The following is a 17,740-nucleotide window of genomic DNA, read 5'->3' as shown; positions in this document are numbered from 1 at the left end:
GAATGCCTGCCACAAATAAGAATATGATAAAGAAGAAGAAGATGAAGAAGATGAAGAAGTAGAATATGAAGAATGTAAAAAAAAAGAATAATACGAAGAAGGTGAAGAAGAAGAAGATGAAGAAGGTGAAGAAGGTGAAGAAGAAGTGGATGAAAAAGATGCTGAGGATGATGAAGGAGAAAGTGTGGGAGAAGTAAAAAAGAAGGTGAAGAGCATGGAAGTAGTGAAACATAAATATCTGACAAAATATAAAAATACTTAACATAGTCAATATTTCCGTAACTCAGAACGTCTTAAAAAAAAATATTAATTCCTGCTATTCCATTTCATTGGGCTAAACCTCTATGCCTTTATTGTCTCCCCCACCTCCCCCAATACATTCTACATTATTCTTAGTTGTTTTCCTTCATGTAGAATTAACCTACAAGGAAAGGAAGGGTTTATTTTCATTCCAATATTTCTGTCCCATTGACTTGCATTGGTTTCCGGTATCGGAATCGGCGATATCCGATACTTTTTCGGTATCGGTCCGATCCAATCCGATCCGATATTTCCCGATATCGGAAGGTATCGCTCAACACTAATTGTAGGTGGCACAAATCGTAGAATTGATTTCCCACCTCCCTGCACTATGTGGACCAGATAGTATAGCATCAACCACTAGAAATCTGTAGTTTATGTTTATGGTTATTACTTTATTAACAGATTAGAGATCTAAGTGGCTTAAACATTACCCCGGCAGTGCAAGAACTAAAGGGCATATTTATATCTGCACATTGTGTCACTTCTCCACTATGCAGTGCATGTACCGGTGCTTGTGGACTTTATTTAAGATCCTATCCTGGGCAGTTATTGCCGCTGGTGTTTCTCTCCTCACCTGGTATCTGATACACGAGTTCTACAATGGTATGTATGGCTGACATTCAGTCCTATCCATTTTATACAATTGAATTGAACCAAATCAAACAGATACCGTAAGTAATAGTTATTCCTGTATTTAACAACATTCCCTTCCCTTTAGCAACTCTGAATCATCCTGGAAAGCCTTTAATTACCGGATATGTTTCTAAAATGTTATATTATTTTTAAAAAACGTGGGATAAAATCGAGCATTATTTATAGGAAAGATTCCATTACATACTTATATATAATGCTACTTAAATTTTCTGTATGAACATGTCACAGTCCAATATACACTGTATTCAGGAAGCAGTCACAGGACTTTGTGTAGAGAACTTGTACTGAATAACATCCAGTGTACTGTAAGAGACAGGAAAATTCTAATTGGATCTAAAAAAAATAAGTCCTTATACCTGCTTTTTATGATAATTTTTTGGCTTTGTCTTTAAAAATATGCACAAAACCAATCAGGGTTGTCAACCGTCCTGAAATTACTGGGCGGCTCGTAAATATAGGGCACTCTTTCCCTTGTCCGTTCAAAGAATGTGATGTGTCCTTGATTTTTTTTTAAGCTGGAGAGACTTGTACAGATTTTTATGACTGTATTTATCACCCTTTTATAGTTCATAGGTAAAGCAGCTAATGTCTTCATATAGGATTTATGGTCTGTAGACATGTATCACTTATAATCCTAATGATTTCTTATGGTCATCTAATGTGTCCGGAAAAAAGGTTGGCTGTCTGTGATTCTTGAGAATTTTTTGAGAAACTGTCCAGAAAAAAAAAAATAAAGTTGGCAACACAGTCACCCATTGTTTTCTTATCTGATTAGATTAGGAGAAAAGTTAAAGTGTGCCTGTTGTTTTGGTGATTTTCCAGAATAAACAGTCATGTATGTGTATATGAGTATGAGGAATAGCACAATATATCGCCAATATATGACTTTACCAAGTTCAGCCCTTTGGAGGTTCGAATTCTAGTTGTTGGTTGTCCCTGAACTCAGGTGGATATTAGCTGCTAGTGATGTTTCCATAAAGATAGAGAGGAGATCCTGTTCCCTATGATGTAGCAAAGCCTCAAAATCAGAAACCACAGAGAGTTATAAAAATGTGGCCAACTAGAGGGAATATGGCCCTGTGGATTACTGTAGTGGTTAATTATGGGGCACTGAAAGTGAATTACCAAAACTATTCTTTACTCAGTTTACTTATGTGTAAGACATCTGCGCTTGGTGATAACAATATGCGTAGCAAAATAGTAGGTGCAACAATAAGGAATTACAGCTCAAATTCAAAGATGGCTATTGGATGGTTGGCTGCAGACAATCTCTCTCTCTAGAGGAAGATTCGGGGGTGATTTATCTCAGTGGTGGACACAGGCAGAAAAGGGCCCTTTACAGTCTAATAGTTCTGTCTAGGACAGACTTTGCTTACTGCTTTGGAGGTGGTAGTGGCCCCCTTACTTCTCGGCCACAGGTTGCACCAGTGAAATGTCCACTCCTGGTTTCCCTGATTCACCAAATCTTGGAAGTCCCATTCTCCCATCTGTTTACTTCTTTAGGGTTTGTGCAGATGACCGTATTTGCTGTCTGAGTGTGAGCCAACAAAATATCGGAACGCACTTGACCAATGTACAGTACAGACCAAAAGTTTGGACACACCTTCTCATTTAAAGATTTTTCTGTATTTTCATGACTATAAAAATTGTACATTCACACTGAAGGCATCAAAACTATGAATTAACACATGTGGAATTATATACTTAACAAAAAAGTGTGAAACAACTGAAAATATGTCTTATATTCTAGGTTCTTCAAAGTAGCCACCTTTTGCTTTGATGACTGCTTTGCACACTCTTGGCATTCTCGTGACGAGCTTCAAGAGGTAGTCACCGGAAATGGTTTTCACTTCACAGGTGTGCCCTATCAGGTTTAATAAGTGAGATTTCTTGCCTTATAAATGGGGTTGGGACCATCAGTTGTGTTGTGCAGAAGTCAGGTGTATATACAGGTGATAGTCTTACTGAATAGACTGTTAGAATTTGTATTATGGCAAGAAAAAAGCAGCTAAGTAAAGAAAAACGAGTGGCCATCATTACTTTAAGAAATGAAGGTCAGTCAGTCCGAAAAATTGGGCAAACTTTGAGTGTCCCCAAGTGCAGTTGCAAAAACCATCAAGCGCTACAAAGAAACTGGCTCACATGAGGACCGCCCCAGGAAAGGAAGACCAACAGTCACCTCTGCATCTGAGGATAAGTTTATCCGAGTCACCAGCCTCAGAAATCGCAGGTTAACAGCAGCTCAGATTAGAGACCAGGTCAATGCCACACAGAGTTCTAGCAGCAGAAACATCTCTTCAACAACTGTTAAGAGGAGACTTTGTGCAGCAGGCCTTCATGGTAAAATAGCTGCTAGGAAACCACTGCTAAGGACAGGCAACAAGCAGAAGAGACTTGTTTGGGCTAAAGAACACAAGGAATGGACATTAGACCAGTGGAAATCTGTGCTTTGGTCTGATGAGTCCAAATTTGAGATCTTTGGTTCCAACCACCGTGTATTTTTGCGATGCAGAAAAGGTGAACGGATGGACTCTACATGCCTGCTTCCCACCGTGAAGCATGGAGGAGGAGGTGTGATGGTGTGGGGGTGCTTTGCTGGTGACACTGTTGGGGATTTACTCAAAATTGAAGGCATACTGAACCAGCATGGCTACCACAGCATCTTGCAGCGGCATGCTATTCCATCCGGTTTGCATTTAGTTGGACCATCATTTATTTTTCAACAGGACAATGACCCCAAACACACCTCCAGGCTGTGTAAGGGCTATTTGACCAAGTAGGAGAGTGATGGGGTGCTACGCCAGATGACCTGGCCTCCACAGTCACCAGACCTGAACCCAATCGAGATGGTTTGGGGTGAGCTGGACCGCAGAGTGAAGGCAAAAGGGAAAACAAGTGCTAAGCATCTCTGGGAACTCCTTCAAGATTGTTGGAAGACCATTTCCGGTGACTACCTCTTGAAGCTCATCAAGAGAATGCCAAGAGTGTGCAAAGCAGTAATCAAAGCAAAAGGTGGCTACTTTGAAGAACCTAGAATATAAGACATATTTTCAGTTGTTTCACACTTTTTTTGTTAAGTATATAATTCCACATGTGTTAATTCATAGTTTTGATGCCTTCAGTGTGAATGTACAATTTTCAAAGTCATGAAAATACAGAAATATCTTTAAATGAGAAGGTGTGTCCAAACTTTTGGTCTGTACTGTAATTCTATGGGGCCATGCACATGTCCAATTTTTTTCCTTGGACCGAGTCTCTCTGACAAAAGAATTGCTGTGTGCATGATTTGCATCCATAAATGGGTCTGTCAAAAAAAATTGGACTGCACTCGGATGACATAGGATACAGCAATAAATAACGAGAGACATTTTATAACATGTGAAGACCAATCACATTAACCTGTAATTAGCTTAAAGAAGTTTTCCCTCGAACAAAAGTTAATTTTAATCAATAGATCTTGCAATAATAACTTCCACAATTGGATGTGTTTAAATAAAATGTTCCTGTGCTGAGATAATCTTATAAATGTGCCCCTGTTGTGTCCTGTGTAATGGCTGTGTCTGACCGTACAGGAACATGGTTTGATCATACCACAGCTCCAGGGCAGGGGGGGAGCAAAAGAGAGTATACAGACATTACAGCACGGGATTGCAAATGATTCTTTCTTGGAGGTAAAACATTGTTTAAAAATAGGCGGTGAAATGTTTTACCTCACAAAAAGCAGCATTTTAGATCCCGTGCTGTAATGTCTGTATACTCTCTTTTGCTGTAATGTCTGTATACTCTTTTGCTCCCCCCTGCCCAGGAGCTGTGGTATGATCAGACGATGTCCCTGCACGGTCAGACACAGACATTAAACAGGACACAGAGGAACATTTATAAGTTTATCTCAGCACAGGAACATTTTATTTAAACACATCCAATTGTGGAAGTTATTATTATTCCAAGATCTATTAATTAAAATGAAAAATCCCTTTAAGCATAAATACCACCTGGAGTGACCACTAGACCTGCATACTGCATCAGCAGAATACACCAAATGGATTGACCATATTAACGGAATGCAATATTTGTAAAAGTAGATCGGCTACATAAACTCATAAATGTAAAATAAATATTTTTAAAGTTTGCTCCGTTGGGGAATTTAGTGTCTAAGGTTAGAATCCAGAAAGCCTCCCGCATCATAAGTTGCTGTTGCCAGCTTCCTCCTGTGTTTGGATATCTGACTTTTTCAATACAATAAAAAAAAATTAGATGTGTCGGCATTGTGTACATTAACAAAATGTCTAACCAAGCCTGAATAGGAACTATTATTGTTATTAATGTTGGCAAGTTGCTCCACAAATCACAATGCATCTTTTCAGCTTGCAGGTAGTACAGCCGACATATCGTATGTCACAGACAATGCATTCAATACAATGCACCAAATGATGAGAGTCACAGTTGATGAAGGAATCAATCATGTGGCTCAATCATGTTACATGGAAAATCGGTACTTTCTGTTAACAGCATAAGGACAAACATTACATCGATTATCAGCGCATTTGAAAAATCCATTTGATGCCAACCAGGATTGATTGGTTGAATGTGTTTGGCTGGGGGAAAGAATGCTGCCCAATGATTGACTTCTAGCCACATATCTACATCCCTTGCGGATCACTTGTTTTAGAATATTATCCTGATCAATAACCGGTAAATATTGGCAGATTATTCTCTTGATTTTATTGAACTGTAAACTTTATGGGGTGCTGAAAGTAATAGGTAGATCCGGGTTCACACTTTTAACATCATCTTTGTAATCTGTGATATCTCTAGATTTAGCTTTGGCGCTAACCAAAGCAGATTTGATAGATTGTCTACCATAGCCCCTGGTGGAAAGTCTGTCCCTAATGACGGCTCCCTCCCAGAGGAAGGCATCGTCATCAGAGCAGATGCTCCTGCAACGGGTGAACGCACCATAAGGAATAGCTTTAATACTATAGTGAGGATCGCGAATGGTTGATTGTAGAATGATATTCCCTGAAACATCCTTCCTATAGAGTGATGCATGAACTTTGCCTGATTGTGTGTCACCTGTTAAATAGATATCCAAAAAAGGGATTTGGGGACCTGGACATAAATGGGTAAACCGTAAGTTATACTCGTTATTATTAAAGTACATGATACAATTCGGTACCGGATGGTTGTGCCGTGCAACTTCCTCTTCACTTCTCTGATCAGAGTGTGTTTAGCATAATCTGACTCATTTTCTTCCATGAGAGATATAATGGTCCTGTGATGCTAGCATAACTTTCAGTATTTTTGATCTGGATGGGGAGCGCTCCATCCCTGCGAAGAACAGTCTTGGTAACATACATCATTGAGTTCATAGAAAAATGTTACCTACTGAAGCCCCTGCCATCCCAGCACTGCCTCTCCCCTGCTGCCTCGGTGGTCTTTGTTGACAGCGCGGTTGCAGTCTTGACAAGGAAAACAATACAGTACTGCTGAGCCAAGTGATTGTTTGCAGCGGTCATGTTCTGTATCCCTAAAAAAAGACATTCAATGAACATCAGGTAGATGGTGCGGGTAGATGGGCTTTGTTAGGTAAGTAATGACTTTTTTTTGTTACTTAAAATGGATCCAAATTGTTGGTCATTTTTTGATGAATCCAGACAACTCCGTTATTATTGGGGTTTTCTGGGCTCAAGAGAAATGTCTACTGCAGATTGCCGAATTCTGACAATGTACAATGTGCACACTATCATGATCCCCCTCTATTTTCACTCACGCTGGAAACAGAGGGTAATCCTGACAATATGCACATGGCACACTGTCATGACTCGACAATCTGCAGTCGATCTTCTTGTTTTCTCTTGAGCCTGGGTAACCTCTAACTTTTTCTTAGTTGAGTCAAAACCCCTATCTTTGTGACTATAGCAGCCTGCATCATGGTGGAACAGACCGCAACACACAGATAATGAAGGAGCACTGACTACACAGTTTAGTAAAGAAAATTACCCAATATTTTATATTTCCCATTGCTGTTGTGGATACAAAGTTATAATTATAAATTTATATATATAAAAAATTCTCTTCTAAAAAGCTGTATATTCTTACCTGATATGGTGTAAAAGGTGAGCCTGCAGCCATCTTTACTCATGTAAGATGTTGGATAATAATGCTATGCAGATATTTTAATTACATTTAATACCTATATTTAATACTTCCTGAATTATTTTAAAGTATATGACCAAACCCAGACATTTAGCAACCTTTGCTATACTAATTTACAATTATTTTCATATTTTGTCAGCACCCAAACCCCCAACTCCTCCCCCTCCATGTGTCTTGGAGTGTCAAAATGGTGGAATCTGTGAAATCAACCGCTGCCGGTGTCCAGATAAATATACAGGGGAGCTTTGTACCATAGGTAATTATATCATTTATTTAAAGCAGATATCTCATCTTACAGCTAGGTGCAGATGGCCGTAGACTCTCCCATCCGAGAGAGGATAATATGGAGAAAAAAATTCCTCCATCTTCTCCATTCTGTCAGCCCTTGGAAATCGGACTGCACTCAGATGTTATCCGAGTGCAGTCTGATGGTTTCCACTGACTCAATGACTTGTATGGCCGAGTGTGATCCAAATATCGAGTCAAACTGGGGCATGCTGATAATTTTTTCTGCAGAGGAAAAAAAATTGATATATGCACGGCCCCATAGAATAATATTTGTCCAATATTTTGTTAGATCGCACTTGGACCGAAAATATGACGATGTCCACGAGCCCTAAAGGGTTGTCACATAAACACCACATATTACCTATCCACAGGTTAAGCAAGAAATGTTTGTTTCTTACCAATCATGAAAACAGGGTCCCAAAGTCTCCTGTCTGAATGAAGTATTACTGAGCATGTGCAGACATTGCTTTAATCACTGTTCATAAGAAGATTTTTCACACATGCTCACAACCGTTCCATTAACACAGGCTTCTGTACGTTGGTGATACATGTTGTTAACAGGACAATCCCTTTTTTACACTTTCCCAATATTAGTATTTTAATAATTTAAGTTAGTGTTGGAAATATCACATTATTCGTTTTATATAATACCTAAAAAAGTAATATTTTAAAAATGCCAGTGGATACATGGAAAAAGGGAAACATTTTTCTGGACTATTATATATACCCACAATACAAACCCTGCTATTATTGTGCTGCTAAGTTTTGTAACTTATTTCCATCTTTATGTTATAGAAAACTTTTGTAGAGGCTTACAAATCTGCACGAACCAAGAATGCTTTACTTTTGGTGACATCCTGGTAGGCATGTATGGATACTCAACAGAGACCTGCAATGCCACCGACGTGAATGGTAAGTAGTGTAATTAGTATTTGTAAACTCTACGCTGTCCATGTTGTAAAACCTCTGGGCAATGCGGAAAAAGCAGTAAAGATATAAATACAGTTCATGATTGTATTATTGACCAGTATTGATGTATTGGCTCAGTATGCCAACAATTAGAACGAACAATATAATGCAGCTTATTTCCCATATTCCAACAGCTAACACCCCACGGGCAACAATTCAATGTAAGAGTGAAGGTGGAAATCCAGTTCGAGGAGACATTATACTTCAAAATTGTAATGTGAATCTTGAAACCTTAGCAAATAAGGTGATATACCATTAGTTTCTTCTTATAACTATTATTATATTATCATTACACTATGTTAGTAGTTTATTTGCCATAATGTTGCATATTGTTATGGATCAAATAAGCATTTTAATTTTACCCTAACCACTGACAAGTGGAAATGTGGACAAGCTATCTCATAGCACTGCATTCTTTTGTTCTAAAATGCAGTAGCATTTCAGAGAATACATGATTTGAGAGAAGCCAATCATGAGGGGAAGAGTCTGCACATAGGGGGAAGAGTCTCCGCATGGGGGGAAGAGTCTCCGCATGGGGGGAAGAGTCTGCGCATGGGGGGAAGAGTCTGCACATGGGGGGAAGAGTCTCTGCATGGGGGGAAGAGTCTGCACATGGGGGGAAGAGTCTGCACATGGGGGAAGAGTGTGCGCATGGGGGGAAGAGTCTGTACATGGGGGGAATAGTCTGTGCATGGGGGGAAGAGTCTCCGCATGGGGGGAAGAGTCTGCGCATGGGGGGAAGAGTCTCCGCATGGGGGGAAGAGTCTGCGCATGGGGGGAAGAGTCTACACATTGGGGGAAGAGTCTCTGCATGGGGGGAAGAGTCTGCACATGGGGGGAAGAGTCTGCACATGGGGGAAGAGTGTGCGCATGGGGGGAAGAGTCTGCACATGGGAGGAATAGTCTGTGCATGGGAGGAAGAGTCTGCGCATGGGGAGGAGTCTGTGCATGGGGGGAAGAGTCTGTGCATGGGAGGAATAGTCTGTGCATGGGAGGAAGAGTCTGCGCATGGGGAAGAGTCTGTGCATGGGGGGAAGAGTCTGTGCATGGGGGGAAGAGTCTGCACATGGGGGAAGAGTCTGTACATGGGAGGAATAGTCTGTGCATGGGGAAGAGTCTGCGCATGGGGGGAAGAGTCTGCACATGGGAGGAATAGTCTGTGCATGGGAGGAAGAGTCTGCGCATGGGGAGGAGTCTGTGCATGGGGGGAAGAGTCTGTGCATGGGAGGAATAGTCTGTGCATGGGAGGAAGAGTCTGCACATGGGGAAGAGTCTGTGCATGGGGGGAAGAGTCTGTGCATGGGGGGAAGAGTTTGCACATGGGGGAAGAGTCTGTACATGGGAGGAATAGTCTGTGCATGGGGAAGAGTCTGCGCATGGGGGGAAGAGTCTGCACATGGGGGAAGAGTGTGCGCATGGGGGGAAGAGTCTGCACATGGGGGAAGAGTCTGTACATGGGAGGAATAGTCTGTGCATGGGGAAGAGTCTGCGCATGGGGGGAAGAGTCTGCACATGGGGGAAGAGTGTGCGCATGGGGGGAAGAGTCTGTGCATGGGGGAAGAGTCTGTACATGGGAGGAATAGTCTGTGCATGGGAGGAAGAGTCTGCGCATGGGGAAGAGTCTGTGCATGGGGGGAAGAGTCTGTGCATGGGGGGAAGAGTCTGTGCATGGGGGAAGAGTCTGTGCATGGGGGAAAGAGTCTGTGCATGGGGGGAATAGTCTGTGCATGGGGAAGAGTCTGCACATGGGGGAAGAGTCTGCACATGGGGGAAGAGTGTGCGCATGGGGGGAAGAGTCTGTGCATGGGGGGAAGAGTCTGTACATGGGAGGAATAGTCTGTGCATGGGAGGAAGAGTCTGTGCATGGGGGATGAGTCTGCGCATGGGTGGGAGGGGCTGCACACGGGGGGGAGAGTCTGTGCATGGGGGGAAAAATCTGTGCACGCGGAAGAGTCTGCGCATGGGAGGAGTCTGCACATGGTGGGAAGAGTCTGGACATGGGGAAGAGTCTGCACATGGGGGGAAGAGTCTGTACATGGGGGAGTCTGCACATGGGGAGAAGAGTCTGCGCATGAGGGAGAGTCTGCGCATGGAAGATGACTCAGCGCATGGGTGGGAAGGGCTTGCCATGGGGGGGGAGTCTATACATGGAGGGAAGAGTCTGTGCATGGGGGGAAGAGTCTGTGCATGGGGGGGAAGAGTCTGTGCATAGGGGGAAGAGTCTGTGCATGGGGGGAGAGTCTGCACATGGGGAGAAGAGTCTGCACATGGGGGGTAGAGTCTGCACATGGGGAAGAGTCTGCACATGGGAGGAAGAGTGTACGCATGGGGGGAAGAGTCTGTGCATTGGGGAAGAGTCTATGCATGGAGGAAGAGTCTGTGCATAGAGGGAAGAATCTGTGCAAGGGGGAGGAGTCTGCACATGGGAGGAGTCTGCACATGGGGAGAAGACTCTGCACATGGGGGAAGAGTCTACACATGGGGGGAAGAGTCTGAGAATGGGGGAAGAGTCTGAGCATGGGGGGAAGAGTCTGAGCATGGGGGGAGTCTGCACATGGAGAGAAGAGTCTGCGCATGGGGGGAAGAGTCTGCACATGGAGGGAAGAGTCTGCACATGGGGGGAGTCTGCACATGGGGAGAAAAGTGTGTGCATGGGGGGAAAAGTCTGCGCATGGGGGGAAAAAATATGCACATTGGGGGAAGAGTCTGCGCACGGGGGGAAGAATCTGTGCATGGGGGGTAAGAGTCAGCGCATGGGGGGAAGAGTCTGCGCATGGGTGGGAGGGGCTGCGCATGGGGGGAGAGTCTGTGCATGGGGGAAGAGTCTGTGCATGGGGGAAGAGTCTGCACATGGGGAAGAGTGTGCGCATGGGGGGAAGAGTCTGTACATGGGAGGAATAGTCTGTGCATGGGAGGAAGAGTCTGCGCATGGGGAAGAGTCTGCGCATGGGGAGGAGTCTGTGCATGGGGGGAAGAGTCTGTGCATGGGAGGAATAGTCTGTGCATGGGAGGAAGAGTCTGCGCATGGGGAAGAGTCTGTGCATGGGGGGAAGAGTCTGTGCATGGGGGGAAGAGTCTGTGCATGGGGGGAAGAGTCTGTGCATGGGAGGAATAGTCTGTGCATGGGAGGAAGAGTCTGCGCATAGGGAAGAGTCTGTGCATGAGGGGAAGAGTCTGTGCATGGGGGGAAGAGTCTGTGCATGGGGGGAAGAGTCTGTGCATGGGGGAAGAGTCTGTGCATGGGGGAAAGAGTCTGTGCATGGGGGGAAGAGTCTGAGCATGGGGGATGATTCTGCGCATGGGTGGGAGGGGCTGCACATGGGGGGGAGAGTCTGTGCATGGGGGGAAAAATCTGTGCACGCGGAAGAGTCTGCGCATGGGAGGAGTCAGCACATGGTGGGAAGAGTCTGCACAAGGGGAAGAGTCTGGACATGTGGGAAGAGTCTGTACATGGGGGAGTCTGCACATGGGGAGAAGAGTCTGCGCATGAGGGAGAGTCTGCGCATGGAGGATGACTCAGCGCATGGGTGGGAAGGGCTTGCCATGGGGGGGAGTCTATGCATGGGGGCAAGAGTCTGTGCATGGGGGGAAGAGTCTGTGCATGGGGGGAGAGTCTGTGCATGGGGGGAAGAGTCTGTGCATGGGGGGAGAGTCTGCACATGGGGAGAAGAGTCTGCACATGGGGGGTAGAGTCTGCACATGGGGAAGAGTCTGCACATGGGGGGAAGAGTGTACGCATGGGGGGAAGAGTCTGTGCATTGGGGAAGAGTCTGCATGGAGGAAGAGTCTGTGCATAGAGGGAAGAATCTGTGCATGGGGGAGGAGTCTGCACATGGGAGGAGTCTGCACATGGGGAGAAGACTCTGCACATGGGGGAAGAGTCTGCACATGGGGGGAAGAGTCTGAGCATAGGGGGAAGAGTCTGCGCATGGGTGGGAGGGGCTGCGCATGGGGGGAGAGTCTGCATGGGGGAGAGTCTGTGCATGGGGGACAGTCTGCACATGGAGGAAGAGTCTGCACATGGGTGGGAGGGGCTGCACATGGGGGAAAGAATCTGTGCACGGGGAAGAGTCTGCGCATGGGAGGAGTCTGAACATGGTGGGAAGAGTCTGCACATGGGGAAGAGTCTGCACATGGGGAAGAGTCTGCACATGGGGGGAAGAGTCTGCGCATGGGGGGAAGAGTCTGAGCATGGGGGGAAGAGTCTGAGCATGGGGGGAAGAGTCTGAGCATGGGGGGAGTCTGCACATGGAGAGAAGAGTCTGCGCATGGGGGGAAGAGTCTGCACATGGAGGGAAGAGTCTGCACATGGGGGGAGTCTGCACATGGGGAGAATAGTGTGCGCATGGGGGGAAAAGTCTGCGCATGGGGGGAAAAATATGCACATTGGGGGAAGAGTCTGCGCACGGGGGGAAGAATCTGTGCATGGGGGGAAGAGTCTGCGCATGCGGGAAGAGTCTGCGCATGGGTGGGAGGGGCTGCGCGTGGGGGAGAGTCTGTGCATGGGGAAGAGTCTGTGCATGGGGGACAGTCTGCGCATGGAGGAAGAGTCTGCACATGGGTGGGAGGGGCTGCACATGGGGGAAAGAATCTGTGCATGGGGAAGAGTCTGCGCATGGGGGGAAGAGTCTGCACATGGGGGAAGAATGTGCGCATGGGGGAAGAGTCTATACATGGGTGGAATAGTCTGTGCATGGGAGGAAGAGTCTGCGCATGGGGAAGAGTCTGTGCATGGGGGAAGAGTCTGTGCATGGGGGGAAGAGTCTGTGCATGGTGGGAAGAGTCTGTGCATGGGGGGAAGAGTCTGTACATGGGGGAAGAGTCTGTGCATGGGGGAAAGTGTCTGTGCATGGGGGGAAGAGTCTGTGCATGGGGGGAAGAGTCTGTGCATGGGGGATGAGTCTGCGCATGGGTGGGAGGGGCTGCACATGGGGCGGAGAGTCTGTGCATGGGGGGAAAAATCTGTGCACGCGGAAGAGTCTACGCATGGGAGGAGTCTGCACATGGTGGGAAGAGTCTGCACATGGGGAAGAGTCTGCACATGGGGAGAAGAGTCTGCGCATGAGGGAGAGTCTGCGCATGGAGGATGACTCAGCGCATGGGTGGGAAGGGCTTGCCATGGAGGGGGGGAGTCTATGCATGGGGGAAAGAGTCTGTGCATGGGGGGAAGAGTCTGTGCATGGGGGGGGAGAGTCTTTGCATGGGGGGGGAGAGTCTGTGCATGGGGGGAAGAGTCTGTGCATGGGGGGGGAGTCTGCACATGGGGAGAAGAGTCTGCACATGGGGGGTAGGGTCTGCACATGGGGGGAAGAGTGTACGCATGGGGGGAAGAGTCTGTGCATTGGGGAAGAGTCTGTGCATGGAGGAAGAGTCTGTGCATAGAGGGAAGAATCTGTGCATGGGGAGGAGTCTGCACATGGGAGGAGTCTGCACATGAGGAGAAGACTCTGCACATGGGGGAAGAGTCTGAACATGGGGGGAAGAGTCTGAGCATTGGGGGGAAGAGTCTGAGCATGGGGGGAAGAGTCTGAGCATGGGTGGAGTCTGCACATGGAGAGAAGAGTCTGCGCATGGGGGGAAGAGTCTGCACATGGAGGGAAGAGTCTGCACATGGAGGGAGTCTGCACATGGGGAGAAGAGTGTGCGCATGGGGGGAAAAATATGCACATTGGGGGGAAGAGTCTGCGCACGGGGGGAAGAATCTGTGCATGGGGGGAAGAGTCTGCGCATGGGGGGAAGAGTCTGCGCATGGGTGGGAGGGGCTGCGCATGGGGGGAGAGTCTGCACATGGGGAAGAGTCTGCACATGGGGGGAAGAGTCTGTGCATGGGGGAAGAGTCTGAGCATGGGGGGAAGAGTCTGAGCATGGGGGGAAGAGTCTGAGCATGGGGGGAGTCTGCACATGGAGAGAAGAGTCTGCGCATAGGGGGAAGAGTCTGCACATGGAGGGAACAGTCTGCACATGGGGGGAGTCTGCACATGGGGAGAAGAGTGTGCGCATGGGGGGAAAAGTCTGCGCATGGGGGGAAAAATATGCACATTGGGGGGAAGAGTCTGCGCACGGGGGAAGAATCTGTGCATGGGGGAAGAGTCTGCGCATGGGGGGAAGAGTCTGCGCATGGGTGGGAGGGGCTGCGCATGGGGGGAGAGTCTGTGCATGGGGGAAGAGTCTGTGCATGGCGGACAGTCTGCGCATGGAGGAAGAGTCTGCACATGGGTGGGAGGGGCTGCACATGGGGGAAAGAATCTGTGCATGGGGAAGAGTCTGCGCATGGGAGGAGTCTGAACATGGTGGGAAGAGTCTGCACATGGGGAAGAGTCTGCACATGGGGAAGAGTCTGCACATGGGGGGAAGAGTCTGTGCATGGGGGAAGAGTCTGCACATGGGGGAGAGTCTGCACGTGGGGAGAAGAGTGTACACATGGGGGGAAGAGTCTGCACATGGGGGAAGAGTGTACGCATGGGGGGAAGAGTCTGTGTATGGGGGAAGAGTCTGCGCATGGAGGAAGAGTGTGTGCATGCGGGGAAGAATCTGTGCATGGGGGAAGAGTCTGCGCATGGAGAGAAGAGTCTGCGCATGGGGGGAAGAGTCTGCACATGGAGGGAAGAGTCTGCACATGGAGGGAGTCTGCACATGGGGAGAAGAGTGTGCGCATGGGGGGAAAAATATGCACATTGGGGGGAAGAGTCTGCGCACGGGGGGAAGAATCTGTGCATGGGGGGAAGAGTCTGCGCATAGGGGGAAGAGTCTGCACATGGGTGGGAGGGGCTGCGCATGGGGGAAGGGTCTGCACATGGGGGGAAGAGTCTGTGCATGGGGGAAGAGTCTGAGCATGGGGGGAAGAGTCTGAGCATGGGGGAGTCTGCACATGGAGAGAAGAGTCTGCGCATGGGGGGAAGAGTCTGCACATGGAGGGAACAGTCTGCACATGGGGGGAGTCTGCACATGGGGAGAAGAGTGTGCGCATGGGGGGAAAAGTCTGCGCATGGGGGGAAAAATATGCACATTGGGGGGAAGAGTCTGCGCACGGGGGGAAGAATCTGTGCATGGGGGGAGGGGCTGCGCATGGGGGGAGAGTCTGTGCATGGGGGAAGAGTCTGTGCATGGGGGACAGTCTGCGCATGGAGGAAGAGTCTGCACATGGGTGGGAGGGGCTGCACATGGGGGAAAGAATCTGTGCACGGGGAAGAGTCTGCGCATGGGAGGAGTCTGAACATGGTGGGAAGAGTCTGCACATGGGGAAGAGTCTGCACATGGGGAAGAGTCTGCACATGGGGGGAAGAGTCTGTGCATGGGGGAAGAGTCTGCGCATGGGGGAGAGTCTGCACGTGGGGAGAAGAGTGTACACATGGGGGGAAGAGTCTGCACATGGGGGAAGAGTGTACGCATGGGGGGAAGAGTCTGTGTATGGGGGAAGAGTCTGCGCATGGAGGAAGAGTGTGTGCATGCGGGGAAGAATCTGTGCATGGGGGAAGAGTCTGCGCATGGGAGGAGTCTGCACATGGAGAGAAAAGTCTGAGCATGGGGGGAAGAGTCTGAGCATGGGGGGAGTCTGCACATGGAGAGAAGAGTCTGCGCATGGGGGGAAGAGTCTGCACATGGAGGGAAGAGTCTGCACATGGGGGGAGTCTGCACATGGGGAGAAGAGTGTGCGCATGGGGGGAAAAGTCTGCGCATGGGGGGAAAATATGCACATTGGGGGGAAGAGTCTGCGCATGGGGGGAAGAGTCTGTGCATGGGGGAAGAGTCTGCGCATGGGGGAAGAGTCTGCGCATGGGTGGGAGGGGCCGCTCATGGGCGGAGAGTCTGCATGGGCGAAGAATCTGCGCATGGGGGGAAGAGTCTGCGCATGGGGGGAAGAGTCTGCACATGGGGGGAAGAGTCTGCGCATGGGAGGAGAGTCTGTGCATGGGGGAAGAGTCTGCGCATGGAGGAAAAGTCTGCGCATGGGGGGAAGAGTCTGCGCATGGGGGGGAGTCTGCACAGGGGGAGAAAGTCTGCATATGGAGAGAAGAATCTGCGCATGGGGAAAAAGTCTGCGTATGGGAAAGAGTCTGTGCATAGGGGAAAGAATCTATTTATGGGGAAGAGTCTGCGCATGGGAGGAGTCTGCACATGGTGGGAAGAGTCTGCGCATGGGGGATGAGTCAGCGCATGGGTGGGAGGGGCTGCACATGGTGGGAGAGTCTGTGCATGTGGGGAAGAGTCTATGCATGGTAGGAGTCTGCACATGGGGAGAAGAGTGTGCGCATGGGGGGAAAAGTCTGCGCATGGGGGGAAAAATCTGCACATTGGGGGAAGAGTCTGTGCATGGGGGGAAGAGTCTGCACATGGGGAGAAGAGTCTGCACATGGGGGGTAGAGTCTGCACATGGGGAAGAATCTGCACATGGGGGGTAGAGTCTGCACATGGGGAAGAGTCTGCACATGGGGGGAAGAGTGTACAGCATGGGGGGAAGAGTCTGTGCATTGGGGAAGAGTCTGTGCATGGAGGAAGAGTCTGTGCATAGAGGGAAGAATCTGTGCTTGGGGGAGGAGTCTGCGCATGGGAGGAGTCTGCACATGGGGAGAAGAGTCTGCGCATGGGGGAAGAATCTGTGCATGGGGAGAAGAGTCTGCGCATGGGGGGAAGAGTCTGCGCATGGGTGGGAGGGGCTGTGCATGGGAGGAGAGTCTGTGCATGTGGGAAAAGTCTGCGCATGGGGGAAGAGTCTGCGCATGGGGGGAAGAGTCTACGTATGGGGGGGGTCTGCACAGCGGGAGAAAGTCTGCATATGGAGAGAAGAGTCTGCGCATGGGGAAAAAGTTTGCGCATGGGGAAAGAGTCTGTGCATAGGGGAAAGAATCTGTGCATGGGGGGAAGAGCCTGCACATGGGGGGAAGAGTGTAAGCATGGGGGGAAGAGTCTCTGCATGGGGGAAGAGTCTGCTCATGGGAGGAGTCTGCACATGGAGAGAAGAGTCTGCACATGGGGGGAAGAGTGTACGCATGGGGGGAAGAATCTGTGCATGGGAGAAGAATCTGCTCATGGGAGAGTCTGCACATGGAGAGAAGAGTCTGCACATGGGGGAAGAGTCTGCACATGGGGAGAAGAGTCTGAGCATGGGGGGAAGAGTCTGCACATGGGGGGAGTCTGCACATGGGGAGAAGAGTGTGCGCATGGGGGGAAAAGTCTGCGCATGGGGGGAAAAATATGCACATTGGGGGGAAGAGTCTGCGCATGGGGGAAGAGTCTGTGCATGGGGGAAGAGTCTGCGCACGGGTGGGAGGGGCTGCGCATGGAAGGAGAGTCTGCGCATGGGGGGGGAAAGTCTGCGCATGGGGGAAGAGTCTGTGCATAGGGGGGAGAGTCTGTGCATGGGTGGAAGAGT

At 48.7% G+C, this 17,740-nt stretch overlaps 1 protein-coding gene across 2 annotated transcripts in view; it reads left to right on the top strand.

Moving 5' to 3' along the window:
- Window positions 1-741: 741 nt before the first annotated feature.
- The window catches only part of ADGRG7 (adhesion G protein-coupled receptor G7), a 68,042-nt gene continuing 51,043 nt past the window's right edge, over window positions 742-17,740 (top strand). Inside the window, exons 1-4 of one of the 2 annotated variants that reach the window (XM_073668085.1) lie at window positions 743-906; window positions 7,253-7,369; window positions 8,197-8,313; window positions 8,505-8,614. In XM_073668085.1, coding sequence (XP_073524186.1) covers window positions 795-906; window positions 7,253-7,369; window positions 8,197-8,313; window positions 8,505-8,614 — 456 coding nt within the window. In that variant the 5' untranslated portion in view covers window positions 743-794. Of the gene's footprint in view, window positions 907-7,252; window positions 7,370-8,196; window positions 8,314-8,504; window positions 8,615-17,740 lie in introns of both variants that reach the window. The other variant, XM_073668086.1, reaches the window with a different exon arrangement.

This window comes from Phyllobates terribilis, unplaced genomic scaffold, assembly GCF_046119375.1.
Source record: "Phyllobates terribilis strain yellow unplaced genomic scaffold, ASM4611937v1 Scaffold_2__4_contigs__length_985480577, whole genome shotgun sequence".
Classification (NCBI taxonomy): domain Eukaryota; kingdom Metazoa; phylum Chordata; class Amphibia; order Anura; family Dendrobatidae; genus Phyllobates; species Phyllobates terribilis.
The sequence above is the reverse complement of the archived record's forward strand: the minus strand, read 5'-3'. Positions and strand labels throughout refer to the sequence as shown.